A 17361-nucleotide genomic window follows, 5' to 3' on the forward strand; every position below is an offset into this window, starting at 1 on the left:
TCTGTACCCCACAGCTGCTCTGTAAAGTGGCCTAGAGGTAGCGTGAAGGGGACCTTCATGGTCATCCACTCTGTATCCGACTGAACTAGCAACAGTATGCAGCGATCTGTGGTGGTGGGCCCAACATGTCCAGTCTGCAGTGATCTTTGCACTCGGGGGTGGCCCTCATGCCTCTCAGGGTCTCTGACATCCCCCTCCCTGGGGAAGGCCTTCTCCATGCAGGACTTGCTCAGTTACCCTCACATGTTCTGTGTCATGGACCCAGGTTGCCCTCCTGGCCTCATTGGCCTTGTTGGGAGCTGGAGGGCTGGGGTGAAGGTGGCACAGGGTAGATGTACAGCAATGCCCAACGGTGGGAGGTGGTGATGGGGAAGGAGCTGGAGGTGCCCAGTTTGCTGCTATACTCTTGGGACTCTGGGTTTCTCCACAGAGGGAGAGAACAGCCCTCTTCCTTGCCTGTGGGTGGGGAAAAGGAAGCGTCATCTTGCACAAGAGCCACAAGGAACAAGTGGCTGAGCTCAGCCTTTCTACAGGAGGCAAGGACCTGGGTAGGATATAAACCCAATGGTGATGCTGAGCCAGGGACATCGAAAGAGAATGGGCAGGCCCTCCCTTGCACTGTCTGGTGTGGGTATACCTGTTCCTGTGAGTGTCACTACTTCTGCAGCCACCTGGCAGCAGACTGTCCTTGGGCATCCCTGCTGGGGGTGTGAGATGGGGCAGGGGGAGGGATGGTGGCTGGAGGTGGAGCGAAAGGGACCTTCAAGAATGAGAGGGTCATGGTTTGGGGAGATGGGAGACTGGAGCATATGGGAGGGCAGCAGGGGATGTACCGCCCTGCTTTGGGGAAGCAGGGTGGGGTTAAAAGGCAGGGGTAGCAATTCAGAGCAGTGCCCACAGGAAAATTCGGGCTGGGGGAATTTCTGGGGAAATACCATTCTTCCCAAGGACAATATAGGACCCCACGCCTTAACTTCACCGGAGCCCTTCACATCTGTGCTACCTTCCCCTCTTCCCACAAGAGTGCAGGGCTGAGCAGGGCTGCAGAGGTCGGGCCGGACTGTCACAGAGGAGCGGGAAAAACAGTCAAGCAACAGGTTTGTCCTCCCAGATCAGCTGCTTGTCACCTCGGAGGTGTCCCAGCCTGCCCATGTCCTGGTTAGGCAAACCCACCGTCAGACCCTGGGCTCCCCCTTCTCCATCCTCTACACTCCATCCTCTTCCTCCCCCGGGGCTGGCGCCCCGCCCCGTGCCCGGAGGCGGGACCGGGGCCGGGACCGGGGCTCGCAGGGAGCAAGAGGGAACTGCTCGGAGGGAGCAGGTGGAGAGGCAGCCCCGCTGCATTCATGGCACCCGGCTGCTTCCCTGCAGCCCTGCGCCAGCCGCTTGCCTTCACCCCACAACCCCTGGCTTGGATGTGCGGGCTGGTGTCTTCTGAGGAACTGATGCTTTTGGTCCAGACTCCCCACCGATGGCTCTGATCAACTTTGCCGCCCCTGCAACCCCCAGCCTGGGACCCTCTGCCTCTCCACTGAGAGTAGGGATGCTTGCTTTCCGCCTGGCAGGCTGTGCCAGCCACCTGCCAGTCGCCTCGGAGTACTTTCCTATCACGTGTCCCTGCCTTGCTGTGTCGTCAAGCCCTCTTAGTCTGTGAAAATTCCCCCCACTTCACCAGTATCCTCTGGGGCTGCTGTCTCTTTGGCTTTCTGGTCTTCATCAGCCCTATTCCTTGGCCAATTCCTATTCAGATCTTGCCCTTGATCTTCTGCCCCTTTGGATGCTTTGAGAAGAGTGGACAGCTTCACGTGGAAGGTACGGGCAGAAGTTATCCTTGTTTGATAGGATACTGGCTGCAGTGGGAACGATTTGGGAGCCATGGGCTGTCGGCTTGTCCGTGGCCTCTCTGGAGCCGCAGTCTTCCTTGTCAGCGTGGCTCTGCTTTCCATGCGGCACCGTGGGGCTCAGGAAACAGCTCAGTACCCAGGGCTCAGGGAGGGGATGCTGGAGAAGCCAGAGCAATGGAGGAAAGTGAGCCCAGAAGATGTCATGGGAGGTGGTGGCAAGGGGCAGAAGGACCTGCAAGTCCATCCTCCGGAGGGATACAGGACTGAGGGAAGCCTGACCCTTGGGGACATTTTCATAGCTGTGAAGACAACCAAGAGATTTCACCAGAGTAGGATGGAGCTGCTCCTGGACACGTGGATATCCCGAGCAAGAGAGCAGGTGAGTGTGTGGATTTGGGCTACAGAGGGGGGTGTTGGTTGGGGGGCCTAAAAGCCAAAGGAAGAGGAGGCTGGGCATTGCAGTGCCACCCAGTACTTTGCCTCATTTTCCCTCATTCTTGCTCTGTTCATGTTGAAAGAGGGATGCTACCCAGCAAAATGTTTCACCTGTAGCTGGTTCATGGGAAAGGCTGGCAGAGAAGATGAAGAGCTTGTATGGCCCCTTCTCATGAGGGCTGGGAGGACAAGTGCTCTTAGCAGGCATCACCTATCCTTAATCTAAGCCTGACTCTTTCAACTTGAGATGGAGGGGGTTTAGTTTAATTTGCCTTTTTTATCCAGTAACACCAGGGGCCACAGACTGCCTGGACCACACCAGACTGAGTGCAGGCTGTCCTGGGTCTTTATGAAACGGTGGTTTTCTGCCTCCTAGTGCCATGAGTTTGCTAGGTTTTGAGCTGAGTGGCTCCCCCTGGACCTCCGTCAGGATGCCCACATTGTGCCTGGCACCCTTTGCCCTGGGACAGTGTCCTGCAGCAGGCAGGGGAGCAAGGCTGCAGGACGTGGGTGCAAGAGGGGTGTCTGCAGCTCTCTTCAAGCCCCAGCACATCAGGACAATCCATGCCTTTCTTTCTTGGGGAGATCCCCTCATGTGCATGACCTTGAAGTGATGTGGGTCTGTATTTGACTTTTTTAGTATTTGTTTTAACTGGGGGTCTGATGTTTTCACCTCTGCTAAAGCAGTTTGGAGAGTTTCCTTCCTGTTAGAGGAACTGATGTGGGGCACCACGTTGGTGGTGCTGTGCACATGGCTTACTCGTGGGCAGAAGTACTCCCGAGAGCCTGGGTACTTCTCTCCCTCCCTCGCAGAGCTGCTCCTCAAGAAAGAAGAAATCCAGTAGCTGCCCCCAAAGGGATTTTTTTGCCTCTGCCCATATGTGATGGGTGCCTAGAAGACACATTCAGGCTTCAGTGAGGGAGGGGGACGGGGGCGGAGGTATTGGGTATGAGAGCACTTGAAGCAATGCAGGGTTTTCTGGGTAAGGGTGGTTTTCCACTTCATGGTGCTGCAACTGTCTGGTCTGCTGCGGTTGTCACAGGAAGCCGTGTCCTATTTTGAGCATGCTTCCTCTCCTGCCTGTATGCCCCTCTCAGCATCTGAGATGCCCTGCTTCCTCCTCCAGATGCACTTCTCTCTGCTCAACCTCAGCCCAGCAGCTCTTTGGAAAAACCAAACCCAACCGCGTGGTTGTACTGGTGTTAAGATATTATGACTGGGGCTTTTGGAGTGGGTTTTTAAGGAGCAGCTCACCTTTTCCTCCTTGTGTGTTTGAGAAATAAGTGCCTGGCCATTCTGCCGATGACAGCAATTAGATACCAGCTCCCCAGGTTCATCTGACCCTCTCTGGCAGCCAAATGATGTCCAGTCCTGGGAAGAGATGTTGAATTTTCCATGCTGCTGCCAGCCTCTAGGAAAGCTTCACAGATTGAGCAGGAGAATAGGAAGGAAGGGTAGGGCAGGAGTGTCAGTAATTTTTAAACAGAGTTTTTTCATTGTTATAAATTTTTGTTGCAAGCTCAGTGTTTTCCTCCCCCACCTCAATTTTCCATGTTTTTCTTCTGCTTTTTTTACTAAATGGCCTTGAGGGCAGGGGTGCGGGGGCGGGGAGGGAGGTAAAGAGAAGTACATGAAAGTCAGAAGCCTTTTTTTTTAAAAAATATACTACTGCTGGAGGAGTTTTTGGAGGTAGGGGAAAGGGTTAGTTTTGAAAAACTGACAATATAGAAACCTCGCTTAGCAAAAAAAAGAGAGTTTGCAATTTGCAAAGGACGTTTAATTGCTGTGGGGCCAGGGATAGGGCACCAGACCTCCTTTTATTGAGTCTTTATGGAAAGGCTTTAAGATCCAGTCTTGGAGAGATCCAGGTCTCGGAAGCCCTGATGTGCAGAGACTACCTCCCTCTAGGGTTGACCCACCATCTTGTTGCCTCCGCTGCTTTACTCATGACTGGAGACCGATTCAGTGGGTCCTTCTCTGCAGGTGGCCAGCAGGGAAATTTTAGCAGCTGGCTGTGCTGCTGGTGCCAGGCCTGGTTTCAGAGCCGATCACCTGCATGGTGTCCTCCCGGAGGAAGCAACCCAGATCTCACAGGTCAGGCTTAGGTGACTGTAACAGAAGGCAGGAACAGCTGTGGTTTTTATGGCTAGGACAGACTGTACAGGAGCCAAATTAAAAGTCCTCTATGTTGGACTCTGTTGGGATAGACAATAAGAGAGAGAAACATTTTCACTGAAACTGCACTGTTTAAACAGAAGAAAAAATGCGCAGCTGGTGGGAGATGTGGAAGGGGAAGTGTGGGGTGGGTGTTCTTCACTGGAAGTTGGACCATGCTCTGCCTCTTGAGAACTGATCCATGACAAACTTTCCACTGGAGCTTGATGTGGAAGTCATTTCAGCAAAAGGCCTTTTCCTCAGCAAAGGCTTAATCTAAACAGAAGTGTTGGTTCTGATGACTGTTTAGGCTGGTCAGCATTTTAGAGAGGCTTACATTCTTGGTCCAAGTAGGTTTTATGGAGATAACTCTAGGTTTCTCGTCTGAAATTTTGTTTGGTAACATAAACTAATTCTAGCATCTCCTCTCCTGTCAGAAACCCAGACATCCAACTGATTGACATGAAAACTTTAAATGACCCATCCTGAACTGGCTTTCACATTTTTCAGTGTTGTGAATGCACCATAGATTTTGAATCTCTTCTCCAGGCAGGGGAACAGCTTCCTGCCCAGCCACACCAGTAACCCATAACCAAGTTTGGAGGCTGTTTCTTCTTGGAGGAGGGATACCCTGGGAATCTGGGGTATGAATGCGGTCGTAGCACATCTGTATTCCTTTTTCCTAGTTTTGCCTTGCTAGGCTACTTTCCCAATTTGCCGTGAGGAGGCCTTAAAGTCTAGTGTTTATCAATTGCATGGGATATCAAGTGGCACTGCTGTCCAGCAGACATCCTTTCCTATTCAGCCATCTTTTCCACTCTAGAAGGGAGGGATGCCTTCTGCGCCGCATCCCTCCTCAATCCCCAATTGGCTGCCCTGCGGCAGCGGTGATAGCCAACCCAGGCTGCTGTCAGTGTGGATGGGAGCCAGGCTCTGTGATTTCCCCCCAGCCGTGGTGGGAGGAACCATGCCAGGGGCGAAATGGTGCAGGAGGCGAGTGGGAAGCTGTGGCTGAATGGCTGCTCCACAAGCCCACAGGCTGCCTGCTGGAGTGGGCAGCCCACGAGTGCTGAAGCACCACGACAGGAGATCCTGCATGGCACCATAGATGGTATGGTGGAGAACAGGAGGGTGGATATAGTGGGGAGGCTGCTTCTGTCCACCCCATTTGCCTGCAGGGACACAAGTGACACTGGGTGTTCCTCTGCTTGCACATCCTCAATGGGGAGAGTAGGTTTGGTGTGGCCAGAGGGACCTTCTGAATCTCTGCCAGGTTCCATTAGTATGGACAACAGCAGCTGCTGTGTTCTTGAGAAAGACCTGTGCAGCTGAGCCAAATGCTCTCCGGACAGTTTTTTAGCTGGGACCCTCCTCCCTCTCTCCCATCCCAGCCAACATGTGCAGCTTTGCTGAGGGACTCACGACAGCAGTCGCTTGGATTCAGGCAGCAGCTACCATTCCAGATTTCCTGCTCTCAGAAGCATGAGGGATGGAGAGATGAGGATGCAGGCAGCTGCCTGTGCTGTTGTGATCTCCTTCAGGACAGCCAGGACATACACACCGGCATCTCTGGAGTACTGCAGCCAGGTGTACCATGGAGATCAGAGTCTGAGAGAGCCAGAGAAATGAGATTTGACTAGCCCCCCCACTCATAGCCCCCTTTTCCAGTTCTTTTGGAGAGTCTGGTGTTCTCTGTGGTGACAATGCTCCTTCATCCCCAGGTTCCCACAGAAACATGTCAGATGTCAGCAAAAAAGCATTTCCCACCTTGCATCCAGAGGGAGGTGGGGACCCTGGAATATTTTCACAAGTAGAAAATCTGGAAAAAGTTACAGATTCCTATTTTAAGTCAATGCGATACAATTTTTATTAGCTGATTTTATATCTGTAAGTAATTTCCAGCAACAATGTTTCTGTTTTTTTTGAAAATATCAGGAAGTTTCAATGGTTTCAGAACTCTTTTCTTAGATGAAACATTTTTCATAGTGGAAATTTCTGGCTTTGACGTGCTAGCAAGGGAAATCCTGTGCCACTGACAATCTCTGCCTTGCCTGAAGGTCGTGACACGGTCCCCTGACCCAGAGCGACTCCTTTACCTGAGACTTAGCTAATTGCTTCTTGTCCCGTGATCACCTTGAAAGTGGTTTTAGCTAAGAGACTTTACCAGTGGGGTGGGGTAGGAATGTCTGCATGACCCATTGCTGCAGCTCAGCTGTTGGAGGGTAATTTGCCAAGTCACTGTAGCACGTACGTTTGAGATCATGAAACCATCTTGCTGTCTCTGGTCAAGCCAGGTGGTCTTTGAGGGTCCTTCATTGCTTTCCTTTTGTGTGCAGAATATTTTTCTTGCCACGTCCTCCTGGTGGGGGCATATGTCCCAAATGCTGAGTGGGTGTGGGAAGAAGTGTCCTCGACAGAGCCTTTGGGAGCAGTGTTGGCTCCTGGAGCTGTTGTCTGCCTGCCTTGTCCCCTTTGTCCCTGCCCAGGTGCTGCATTTAACCAGCCTGTGGGCAGCTGGTGGAGAGACTGTTTATGGCCCGCAACTCCTTTTTGATTTAATGAAAGCTCATTTTCTGCCTGAGGAAAGCTTTTCTCCACCAGTCCTGATCCCTGCCTGGCCCTGAAGAGGGGGAGATGTGCCATATAATGGCAGGGAGGGGGATTATAGAGGCATGGGGGTGGAGGAAGAGAAGGAGGAGGCGGGAAGCGGCAGGGGGCTGTGCACACTTAACACAAAAACAGATGTTCTCCTTTTAACCCGAGCATCATTCAACCATGGTGCTTTCTTTTTTCTACAACTGACACCTAAGCCAGGGCTCCCTCACCCCCTCACTCAATATCATGGGTCCCCTTCTTGCTGTTCCTAAGGCGGCAGGGCAGGGTGAACAAAGCCACACAAGCGCTGTTGATGGTGCCATGTGGGAAGGGGTAGCATGGCCGTCCCTCTGCTCATCAGGCACCTGTAAGGGGGGCACAGCAGCAGGGGATGGAGCGGGGTGACCTCAGTGAGCGAGTCGGGCTGCAGGGAAGAAGGGGTGGGTGGCTAGGAGCAGCACCAGCTCCAGCCCTGAGAGTAACCTCCTTTCCTTGTTTCCCCAGACCTATGTCTTCACTGATGAAGAAGATGATGCCCTGAAAAGGAGAATGGGTAACAACCTGTCCTCTAACACCACCTTCCCCTCCCTGCCTTCAGCCTTTGAACTGTCACAGACTTGGGATGGGGTCTAGCACGCACAAAGCCCCCAGGCAATGATTTGTTTTGGTTGGCTTACCCCAGGGCATGCGGCTGACTGGAGGCAGGGTGTTGCGTGCCTCAAAGCATCCATGGGTGGAAGCAGCCCAAAAGAGAGCCCTTCAGCTCTCTCATACTGGCTGGCAGTGGGCAGGGTGACAATGCAGTTGGCAGGTGTCCTAGTCTTGGCCAAGAAGCTTGGCTTTCTCCAGGTTTCATCTCCTGGTAGGGGGAAGGGTAGAGCCCACGTCAGCATGGGCTGTCCAAGCCACAGCCTTCTCTCTCTCGGCAGGTGACCACGCAGTCTTCACCAACTGCTCTGCCGAGCACAGCCACCCAGCCCTCTCCTGCAAAATGGCTGCTGAGTTTGACGCCTTCCTGGCCAGCAGCCAGAGGTGAGGCAGGGCTGCCATGGGGGGACCCCTGAGAACAGGAGGCACCCTCCTTACCGCAAACCTTTTGTGTCTTCATTCCCGTCCACCCAGCTGGTTTTGCCATTTAGATGATGACAACTACCTGAACCCTCAGGCCCTCCTGAAGGTCTTGTCCTCCTACTCTGCGACGTGGGACGTTTACCTGGGGAAACCCAGCCTGAACAGACCCATCTGGGCCTCCGAAAAGCTGCCAAACAATGAGACGGTACAGCCCGTGGTGGTGGTGGTGGGGCCAATGGGTTGGTTTTAGTGCTCTGCCTTGTGGGCCGTAGATGTACCCCAAGGAGAGACAGGTCCAAAGAGCAACAGGCAACAGCTGAAAACTTGCTGGTCTTGTCTGAACATGGTTGTAGGTATTAACTCAATCCGATCTACCTAGGGATGGTCCCATGTTGCTGCTGTGCAGGATAAGCCTGCCTTGGGCATCCCACCTATTGCTGCCAGTAGGAGCTCGGTGGCTCCAAATATGAGGTCAAAATCCATGCTGTATTGCTGACAAGTCCTTCTTCTGGGCAGCAGTTAGGGGTCTGGGGTCACAATAGGGCTGTGTTTATTCTGGCATCAAAGCTGGGTTTCCAGCATTCCCATCTCAGGAGGTGTGGTGTTGTCTGATCCTCTGCCGTTGATTTTCTCTGCTGTTTCTCTCCAGAAATCTGTGCGCTTCTGGTTTGCCACAGGAGGAGCTGGGTTCTGCATCAGCCGCAAGCTGGCAAGCAAGATGGTGCCTTGGGCCAGGTAAGCTTTGCAGGTGGTGGGTATCAGAGCCTTTGGGGATAAGGACCATGGACACACATTAATTCCTGGCAGTATCAGATTTAGATATGCATACATGGTGGTTGCAAGGATGTTTGTAAGGGTGCAGAGTACCATGTGCTCCACATCTGCAAGCACGTGGGACTGGAGGAAGGGTGCAGTGGGTGGGTCTGCCACCTGATTAAAAAGAGGCAAGAGCAGGCACAGCAGCAAACATAATCACAGGATGATATACTCCCCCTCCTCAACTCCTTTCAGCTCTTGGTTATTGCCCCACACTCCTTCCCATCCCTTTCATCTTCCTCTGACTCTTTTCCTAAGTACTTTCCCTGTCTGTCTATCTCCTCTCCTCTTAACCTGCCTCTTTCCAACCTCCTGTACCTCCCTCCTGAGCTAATTTCCCATTCCCCCTCTTCAACTTCTTCAGCAAACCCTCTTCAGCTTCTTACAGTGGCCACCTTCATTTCCTCGAGCTTGGCGCATGGAGAACGGAGGCAGGCCCCAGGGTCTTGTGTTAGCCCAGCCTACAAGATGATGATGTCCTAGGTTCTATCACAGGCTATATGTACATACACCAATAGGCAATGGCTGTGCCAGCCTTAACCAGATTACACACACCCAGAAAGACAGATCTGATCCACACTGGCTGGTTTAGCTGAAGACCATGGTATGTTCTTTAGAGCAGACCCAGACAGGAGGATGGTATGTGATCTAGGGTAAAATGAAAGTGGAGTGGATAGATAACATCTAAACTGGCATAAAGTCTGTCACTACTTTGTTAAAATGCTTAAAACACATTTGAACTAGCTGAGGGGTGTTATAGTAGACGGTGCTTCATGCTGTGTGGCTACTTCCAGTTACAGGAGCCTCAAAATTGTGTTTCGCCTGTTGTCAAAGGATGGCCAAGCATGTGGTCTTACATTACAGTGGAGCCATGGATGGCTTATTCGAGCTGCAAGAGACAGCCCTGTTACTTCTTCCTGCTGGTCTGGCCACGTGGTCCCACGGTTTCTCTTGTGCTGACTTGTCTGACCCCTCAGTGCAGCTCACCTAACCGGTGGAAAAGTGACTTGGCAAAGTCTGGCAGCTCTCTGCATCAGCTCACTGAGGAGCTGAATACGTGTCAGGGATAGCATTGGACAATTGGTGGGACAGCATGGCTGGGAGTGGTCAAAGAGCAAACACATGCCTGAATCTTTGCAGGTGGAACTCAGGGATTTCTTGCTTAGTTCCAAGATTTACCCTGTTTTTCAGTTAAGTCCTTCATTTATCTCCCACCCAAGTGGATGCTTATATCCCCTCCTACCCTTGTCCTAACCCATAAAACCTTACTCTCTTCCAGTGGCAGGAACTTCCTGAGCACTTCAGAGCTCATCCGCCTGCCGGACGACTGCACCGTGGGTTACATCATTGAGTGCAAAGTTGGTGGGCAGCTGCTGCCCAATGCACTCTTCCACTCCCACCTGGAGAACCTCCAGCTTATCCCCTCCTCTCGGCTCACGCAGCAGGTGAGAAGGTGAAATAGAGCAAGAGAGAGGTGTGTGAGGAAGGAGAGTTGGGGAGGTGAGCTGACAGGCACATTGTCCCGTTGGTGGTGCTGATGTGGGTTGAATCAATCATCTGCTCTTTTGGGGTGGCTTTCCTGACAAATGTTTCTTTGAAATAAGGAGCAGATTTTGCTGGCAGAATGGCTGACAGTCACAGTGTCCCTGGGGTCTGTGGTGGGGAGCGTGTGTGTAGGGCGATGTGAGGATTGAGGGCACCCTTGAGGGAACAGGACACAAGGACAAGCAGAAGTGATGACGGATTTGGGAAGGGTCTTTGACATAGCACCATGTCCATTTTGCATGGGGAGATAACAAGGGGCGTAGGGGCTTGGAGAAGCAAAGGACTAGCACGGTGGACCACCATGGGAAGGAAGAGAGGAGAGGTGGAAGGCAGAGGCCAAGCCAACAAAGAAACCAGAATGGCAGCTTCTGTCACCCAAAGCAAGTTCTTTGCTCCTGAACTCACCTCACCCTCCCTGCTCCTTTCTCACCACACCTCTTTGCAGGTCACCCTCAGCTATGGTGTCTTTGAGGACAAGCTCAACGTTATTGAACTCAGTGGCCCCTTCTCACCCCAAGAGGATCCCTCAAGGTATGGGGTGTGAGCACTCTGAGTATTGCTGTGGTGTGAGACCTCAGATAATAGGCTGGGAGGGGGAGGCAGCCAAATGCGGTGCAAGAGCTCTAGAGTATGGGACAGAAACCTTGCAGATACATGGCTTATTGAGTGAGGAGCACACCAGCATTAAGTTGCTTGTGAACGCTTACAAACTTTGCAGACCTTTTTGGATGAGTGAGAAGAAGAGGAGTATTGAAGCATTTTATTTGGAGCCAGAAGTATTGCCATTTATTTCACATTTTGAGACTGAACCAGCTAACCTTTTACCTCTGGGACAGGAACAGAAATATCCTTTTAAACTTAGGAAAGGAAATTCTGCTTGCTTTTTCATTTTTTGTTTTGCTGAGAAAACCGAAGGGAGAAAAGAAAACAGTTCACTTCAGGCTGACTGCAAACTTGTGTTCTTTGATTTACCTTCTCCACTTTGAGCGAACAAACCTAAAGTTGTTATTTGCAGACCATGAGTAGGAAGCTCCTGGCTGGAGATAGCAGGGGTGGGAAGCAGCTAGGCAATGAAAAGAGCTTCAACAGAACCATGTAGCGGTTGGTGCAGTGCTCATCTCCCTGCCTGTGCTCAGGGTGAGACACGGGTTTGGTCTACATAGGCAGAGATGGATTCAGGTGTCGGAGTGAGGCTTGGCTGCTTACTTTTTCTGAAAAAAGATGTCTTGAGGTGAACAACCACTCCTGGAGCTCTGTAGCGCAGGGTGGGTGCCTGATGTGGGATGGGACATGAGGGAGAGTTCTTCCATTCTCCAGCTATGCGTTGGTGTAAAAACTGTCTCCTGACCTTGCTTTGCTCTCTCCCCAGCAGGTTTCGATCACTCCACTGCCATCTCTACCCCGACACCTCCTGGTGCTTGCAGGCTGTTGGCTGGTGATGCCTCAGCCTCAGCTAAAGTGGGTCCTGGTGACATCCATTTACCTTGTGCATGTAGGAAGTGGGACACTGAAGAAGCTTGGTGGTTCCAACTTTCCCTTTTCTATGGTGGTCCTGGGGCTGTGTGATGGCTTTTTTGGTCCTTGCTGAACACTGGTGACACAGGACAAGAGATGATCTGTGCCAAAGATGGATAACATGGGCTGGACACATGGACGGCCTTCCCATCTGTGCTGGGATACATGCAAGGGATGGGATCAGTATGCCTTCCTGAGCAGATCAAGGACTGGGTGGTGACTGCTGGGCATCTGGGTAGAGATGGGGACCTGCTGCAGCTCCTTGCTTGGATTCATCTTGCCGGACTAGAAAGGCCTTGGGTATGGGTAATCAGTTCCCAGCTGAGGATGGCTGATAGCATGACGTGGCTCCAGCATGTCTGAGCAGGCCCTTTTCCTCTGTATCTGCCTGTGCTTTCCCCACCACCCACTCTTCCCAGCTACAGCCCCTTGGCTGAGTTTCTGCTTAGTCAAGGTCTATAGAAATGGAAAAATATGATCATTTCTGTGGTGAATGAATGCTGGAAAAGCGTAGTCCTTGCCTGGCAGAGAATAGATGGGCAGGAAGTACAAAGAATCAGGAATCCCCCTGTCTGCTGGGACAAAGAAGAGGGTGTGGCGTGGGGGAGCCAGGAGGAGACAGTCTGAGATGAAGATGGTTCCTGCACTGAACATTGAAGGCTTGATCTTGTATGGCCCTGCATTATTCCTCTTTTTACCTTCTTGATATGGGGTCAGGATAATCTCTTGCTCTAATTACCAACCTGTCATCTAAGATTAGACTCCAACTCCTACCTGTGAGAGAGGAGACATAAAGGATTAAGACTGGATGAAAGAGAGGAGAAAGGAAGAGATGGAGAAGGAGTGCTCAGGAGCGGATTAGAGGTTACAGCTTTATAATCTTCTCAATGCCCCGACCAAAAAAATTAAGTCATGAAGGAATGGAAACAGCAAGGCAAAGGGCTCTTTATCCCTGTGGTTTTTTTCCTCCAGATGCTAAGAGCAGCTTTCTGCCTTCCTGCTGTCCCTGCTGAGCGCAACAGGGGAAAGGAGCAGGCCCAAATAGGTTACGAGCTTTCTGGCACATTTGTGGAGAGTCATTTTCTCAGTACAGAGCTTGGTATGAAAGCTGGGCAACTCTGCTTGCTGGGGAATGAACCTTGGCACCATTTTGTCCTTGTACACATGGTTAAATGGCTGAGGGAGAGCACTGTAGGGAAAGCTGGAAGGCAAAGGGGCTGTTCTCAATGGCAGGTGGTGCCACAAACAGGTATTTCTCTTTAAAGAGCCTTCCAAAACACACTGCTGGGATCTGTGAAATATTCCTGTAATCTCCAGATGAAAGGACAAATGCCCTTTCTCCAAAGAGCTGCTTAGCTTTGATGTTGCTGATGTGACTAAGCCTGCTGCTGGTGGGCTGGAAGAGCCAAGGGCAACTATCACTGTGCCTCTGCTGTTTTGAAAACTGACCACCCCGTCACCTCCTCCCTCCTGACCCCCAAGCACCAGCATCTACACAGCACACATGAGGTTTGAAGGAAAGGTGTCAGAAAGACATTGCACCTCTGCAAAGGGGAATCTAGAAATGAATGAGCACTTCAGTTTCTGGAGAAGCATAAATCAGGAGCCTGTAGAGCTGTTTTCCAATCTGGTCATTGTTACCGGTGTTTAACCAGCTTGTGAAGCAGCAGGGAGCCCTGCTTTCTTCTCTTGCACAACGTGCCTTTGTGCTGGAAATTCGTCCTGAGCAGGGACAGGGGCTAGCTAATGCCAATGACCATTCCTTGAGTTGTGCAAAGCACTTGGCTCTCACAGCTATCAGAACCTAGGAACCATGCAGTTCAAAACAGAGACACCCAACTATTGGAAGGCAGATGCAGCATAAAGAAGTCCTGCCCCACAGGGCAAATTATTTGGTTTGAATTTAACCAGAAAATGAAAAATACTTCAGTGAGAAGTAAGAGTCTTCAAGAGAAATCTACACTACCTGGATATCTTTTTTTTTCCCCCCATTCAAACTCCCAGCTGTTGTTGTTAATTGTGTCTTTGAGTTAAAAAGACAGACCTATCTGTAGATGTCCTGGTGACAGTCAAAGCAAAATGCGATTCATGTGCCTGGAGAAGGAGATGAAACTGGTAGAGTGGACTCCTTTCCTTGGGGAAAAGCAAGGCACAGAAACTGGAAGCCTGCTTTGGATCCTGGCCTCAGCTGGTCTGAACTGGCCTGGTGCCTTTTGCATGGCTGAAGATCAGATGTTAAATGGATTGAGTCCTGGAGTGGCTGCATGGGGACCGGTTTAAGACTGGGCTTCGTTGCTGGAGCAGTTAAGTGCCACTTCTGTGGAAAATGTAATGTGTCATAAGGAAACCGAGAACAGATGAGATGATGTCTGGGGCAGGGCATCTCTTGGGTTGTAGAGAAATGAATGACAGAAAAGTCCTGTTATGCCTGTGACGACGATGCGCTGGAAAGAAAATAGCTTCTCGGAGTCGACAAAAGAAACCAGGTTTTCTCTAAGAACAGAGAGACAGCTTAAGGGGACATTCACCACATGAAATCTGATCAACGTTAAATCTGAGTTAAAATTAGTTTCAGGAACGATTCCTGCCCCTGAGGCTTGCTGTCAGAGGTTGTGGTTTTACAGTCTCATTTTCCTAGTTTATTAAAATGTTTAGCTGCTTGGGAAAATGAGAAACAATCTCACGTGAAACTTTTCAGGGGTCTGCCTTTTTTTATTCTCCTTCATGATTTTCCTGTGTAACTGTTAAAGTTTTGGAAAGGTTCCACTGGGTCTATTAAAATTTCTTTTCTTTCTCTTTTTCTTTTTTTATATCGCTCTCTCTCCTTTTCTCTCTCACACTCCTTTTTCTCATTGCGGAGAAAAAAAATATCCCAAGAACAAAAAGGGATGGAGACATGGTCTTTTTATTTTACTGGGAAAAATGGGGTCAAAGTCAAAGGTGTTGGCATGACCCTGCTGTTGTACAACATTAAGTGTAGTTCAAGGTTTCAAGTACAGAGACCTCCGCCTGCCCAACACCATAGCAACCAACACTAATAATGATGTTTAAGCAGTATACTGAAGATTCAGAAAAAGGAGGAGGGGAAAAAAGCAGTTACAGTATTTGAAATGTAAAGTATTAAGTGAGGCTTTCATGTTAACAATATCCTTTCTTCACTTTCCCCTTAGCTGTGAAGAATTTTTATGAGGAAACCCCTATTTGACAGTGCAAAAAATGCTAATGACTATCCTTTCTTTAGGGGGAAAAGAGAAGTTAGTTAAAATAGGTGGGAAACTGCAGTTGTTGCTAAAGGCTTGAAGCGGAGGGAGAAGAATAGCAACACTAGACAATGCTTCTGTCCCTGGTGCCAACTCCTCTTAACAACTCTGCTGCTGAAAAAACCCAGATTTCTAAGCCACTGTGGGATTTACCCAGCTCATACTCAGATCACAGCCTTCAGCTCTCTCCCCAGGCCTCTTGCTAAAGATGAGCCTTTAAAAGATGAGCAGTTTATTAAACAGAAGCCAAAAGGTGAGAAACAGGAACAAGAAGAAAGGAGAATGGAAGGAAATAAACCACCAAGAGGAGCCTTGGAGGAGAGGTGGGGAATTTAAGCTGTGCATTGAAAGTGCTGTTTGGGAGCTGCCCAGCAATAGTGGGAAATGGGGTGTTGCTTGCACCCCCAGCTCTGGATGTTTTTGTGATCAGGACAACTGTAGCCCGCTAGTGCCAGAGAGGATGCCAGCCTGAGAGTCAGAGTTCTCCACCGAACAAAGTTCCACCTTAGAAGAGGTGAGATTAGGTTTGTTGGTCCCAAACCTCCTCTTTTTTTTTTTTTAATAACACTCCAGAGAAGTTGATCTGTTTTCATCTGGCAGTTATACTGAATTCCTCACAGCAGATTTGGCCTCTTAATTTCAAGGCTTCCTCTGCCCTTGCTTACAATGCAGGCTCTTCAGACAGGCCAGGGGTGGGATCAGCATCTCTTCTCATTAATTTATTTAATTTCTTTTGTCTTAAATCCTTAAAAATCCCTACAAGATGGCTGGCTTGCCCTTTTGCACCACTGGCTACCAGGGCTGTACACACCTGAGCACACTTCTGGGGTGTATGCAAAGGTGAAGGGGGATGACTGACTCCTCCATTTGGTAACTTCATAGCAAAGAGTAGCATGGACCATCCTTATGTTCTTCCTCAAGGCACCTGCTAGCAGCTGGTACCAAGGATAGGATCTCATCCTAACTGGGACTTTATTCTGTCCCAAATACTGCTGGGCTTATGGCTACACTGAAGAGGATGCATTACCACCAGGAAGATGACCAGCTTCACAAATGTACAAATAACTGCATCTGTTTTCACCAGCAGATGCAGGATTTTTTCCTCTAGACTTTCTGCCCAATTACCTGGGAGGTTAAAGGAGTGTAGGGCTAAGCTGTTGTTGCTCAGCTGGCATTGCCTCTTTGAGGCTGTTCCTTGACAGACTGAGATTTTTGTCGCTCCCTGTTTGATCCAGCTTAGACTCCAAGAAAGTTAGGAACTCATCTCTCTCCCTGTTTGAACTTTATGTGATTAATTACAGACCCTGAGAATGGGCTTCTTGCCTATCTCTCATGTTTAAATTGCCTTCCAGGATTTTGCAAGGCTAAGGATCCTCTTCAGATGTTACATCTGACTATGCCTCCATCAAGCCTCCCTTGGTTTTGCTGGGAGATGCATTTGATTCATAGTGAACTTTGAGAACAAATTAAACTGAGTGCTTTGTACACGGATTTGCTGGCCCTGACCCTTCTGCCACTGCTTGAGAAGAAGACAGTGTTGATTTTAGCAACATAAGAAAAAAGTCCAACTAAACAGGGCAATTGGATGGGGAGAGATGCTGCTATTCTGAACCCCTGCTTTTCCCATCTTACCCCTTGAAATGGGGCACAGAGAAAGTCTGCAGCTGGTGCCTCTGGCCACAGCATATCAGATGGAGGATATGCCATGAAATATCCAGTGTTTGCACTGGCAGAGAATCCAGCAGCCCTGGTTGTGGGCCAAGGCCAGCTTGTGCTTGGTGCTGGACAGAGAGAAGAATGGTGCCTATTCCAAAGCACTTACAAGCACAGCAGGGTGGGGAAGTGGAGGAGAGCTTACAGGATCAATAGCCAGTATTGCCACATCTAAGGAGAGGGAACGAGATGGTCTTTGGGACAGTGAGGGGAACTGTTCAGGAGCAAAGATCCCTCTCACCCAGAAATACCATGAAGCAACAGATCTGAAGGATGGTTGATATAAGCATATGGGAAGGGAGAGGGGAGGGAGGAAGAAAGTTGTTCGGATAAGAGAAAGAACCAGAACAAAATCTACATCCTCTTCATGGCTTTGTTGGCAACTACTGAATCCTGGCTTGAGGACTGGTAC

General features: G+C 50.1%; 1 protein-coding gene across 2 annotated transcripts; it reads left to right on the top strand.

Moving 5' to 3' along the window:
- Positions 1–1282: 1282 nt before the first annotated feature.
- On the top strand, positions 1283–14772 carry MFNG (MFNG O-fucosylpeptide 3-beta-N-acetylglucosaminyltransferase). Of its 2 annotated transcripts, none has more exons than XM_064455028.1 (8): positions 1283–2223; positions 7534–7582; positions 7959–8061; positions 8152–8305; positions 8750–8835; positions 10196–10361; positions 10907–10992; positions 11831–14772. In XM_064455028.1, the coding sequence occupies exons 1-8, from the start codon at positions 1876–1878 to the stop codon at positions 11898–11900; spliced, it is 1062 nt and encodes a 353-aa protein (XP_064311098.1). In that variant the 5' UTR covers positions 1283–1875; the 3' UTR covers positions 11901–14772. The 2 variants fall into 2 exon arrangements, with proteins under 2 accessions (XP_064311098.1, XP_009510099.2); XM_009511804.2 differs by having other exon boundaries at positions 1286–2223; positions 11834–14772.
- Positions 14773–17361: the final 2589 nt, after the last annotated feature.

Source organism: Phalacrocorax carbo, chromosome 1 (genome assembly GCF_963921805.1).
Source record: "Phalacrocorax carbo chromosome 1, bPhaCar2.1, whole genome shotgun sequence".
Taxonomy (NCBI): Eukaryota; Metazoa; Chordata; class Aves; order Suliformes; family Phalacrocoracidae; genus Phalacrocorax; species Phalacrocorax carbo.

Excerpts from the sequence above, each read along its gene's own strand:
- MFNG (XM_064455028.1), top strand. The coding sequence starts at position 1,876 with ATGGGCTGTCGGCTTGTCCGTGGCCTCTCTGGAGCCGCAGTCTTCCTT. Across the intron at positions 7,583-7,958 it reads TGCCCTGAAAAGGAGAATGG|GTGACCACGCAGTCTTCACC; the intron begins GTAACAACCTGT and ends CTCTCTCGGCAG. Across the intron at positions 10,362-10,906 it reads CCTCTCGGCTCACGCAGCAG|GTCACCCTCAGCTATGGTGT; the intron begins GTGAGAAGGTGA and ends ACCTCTTTGCAG.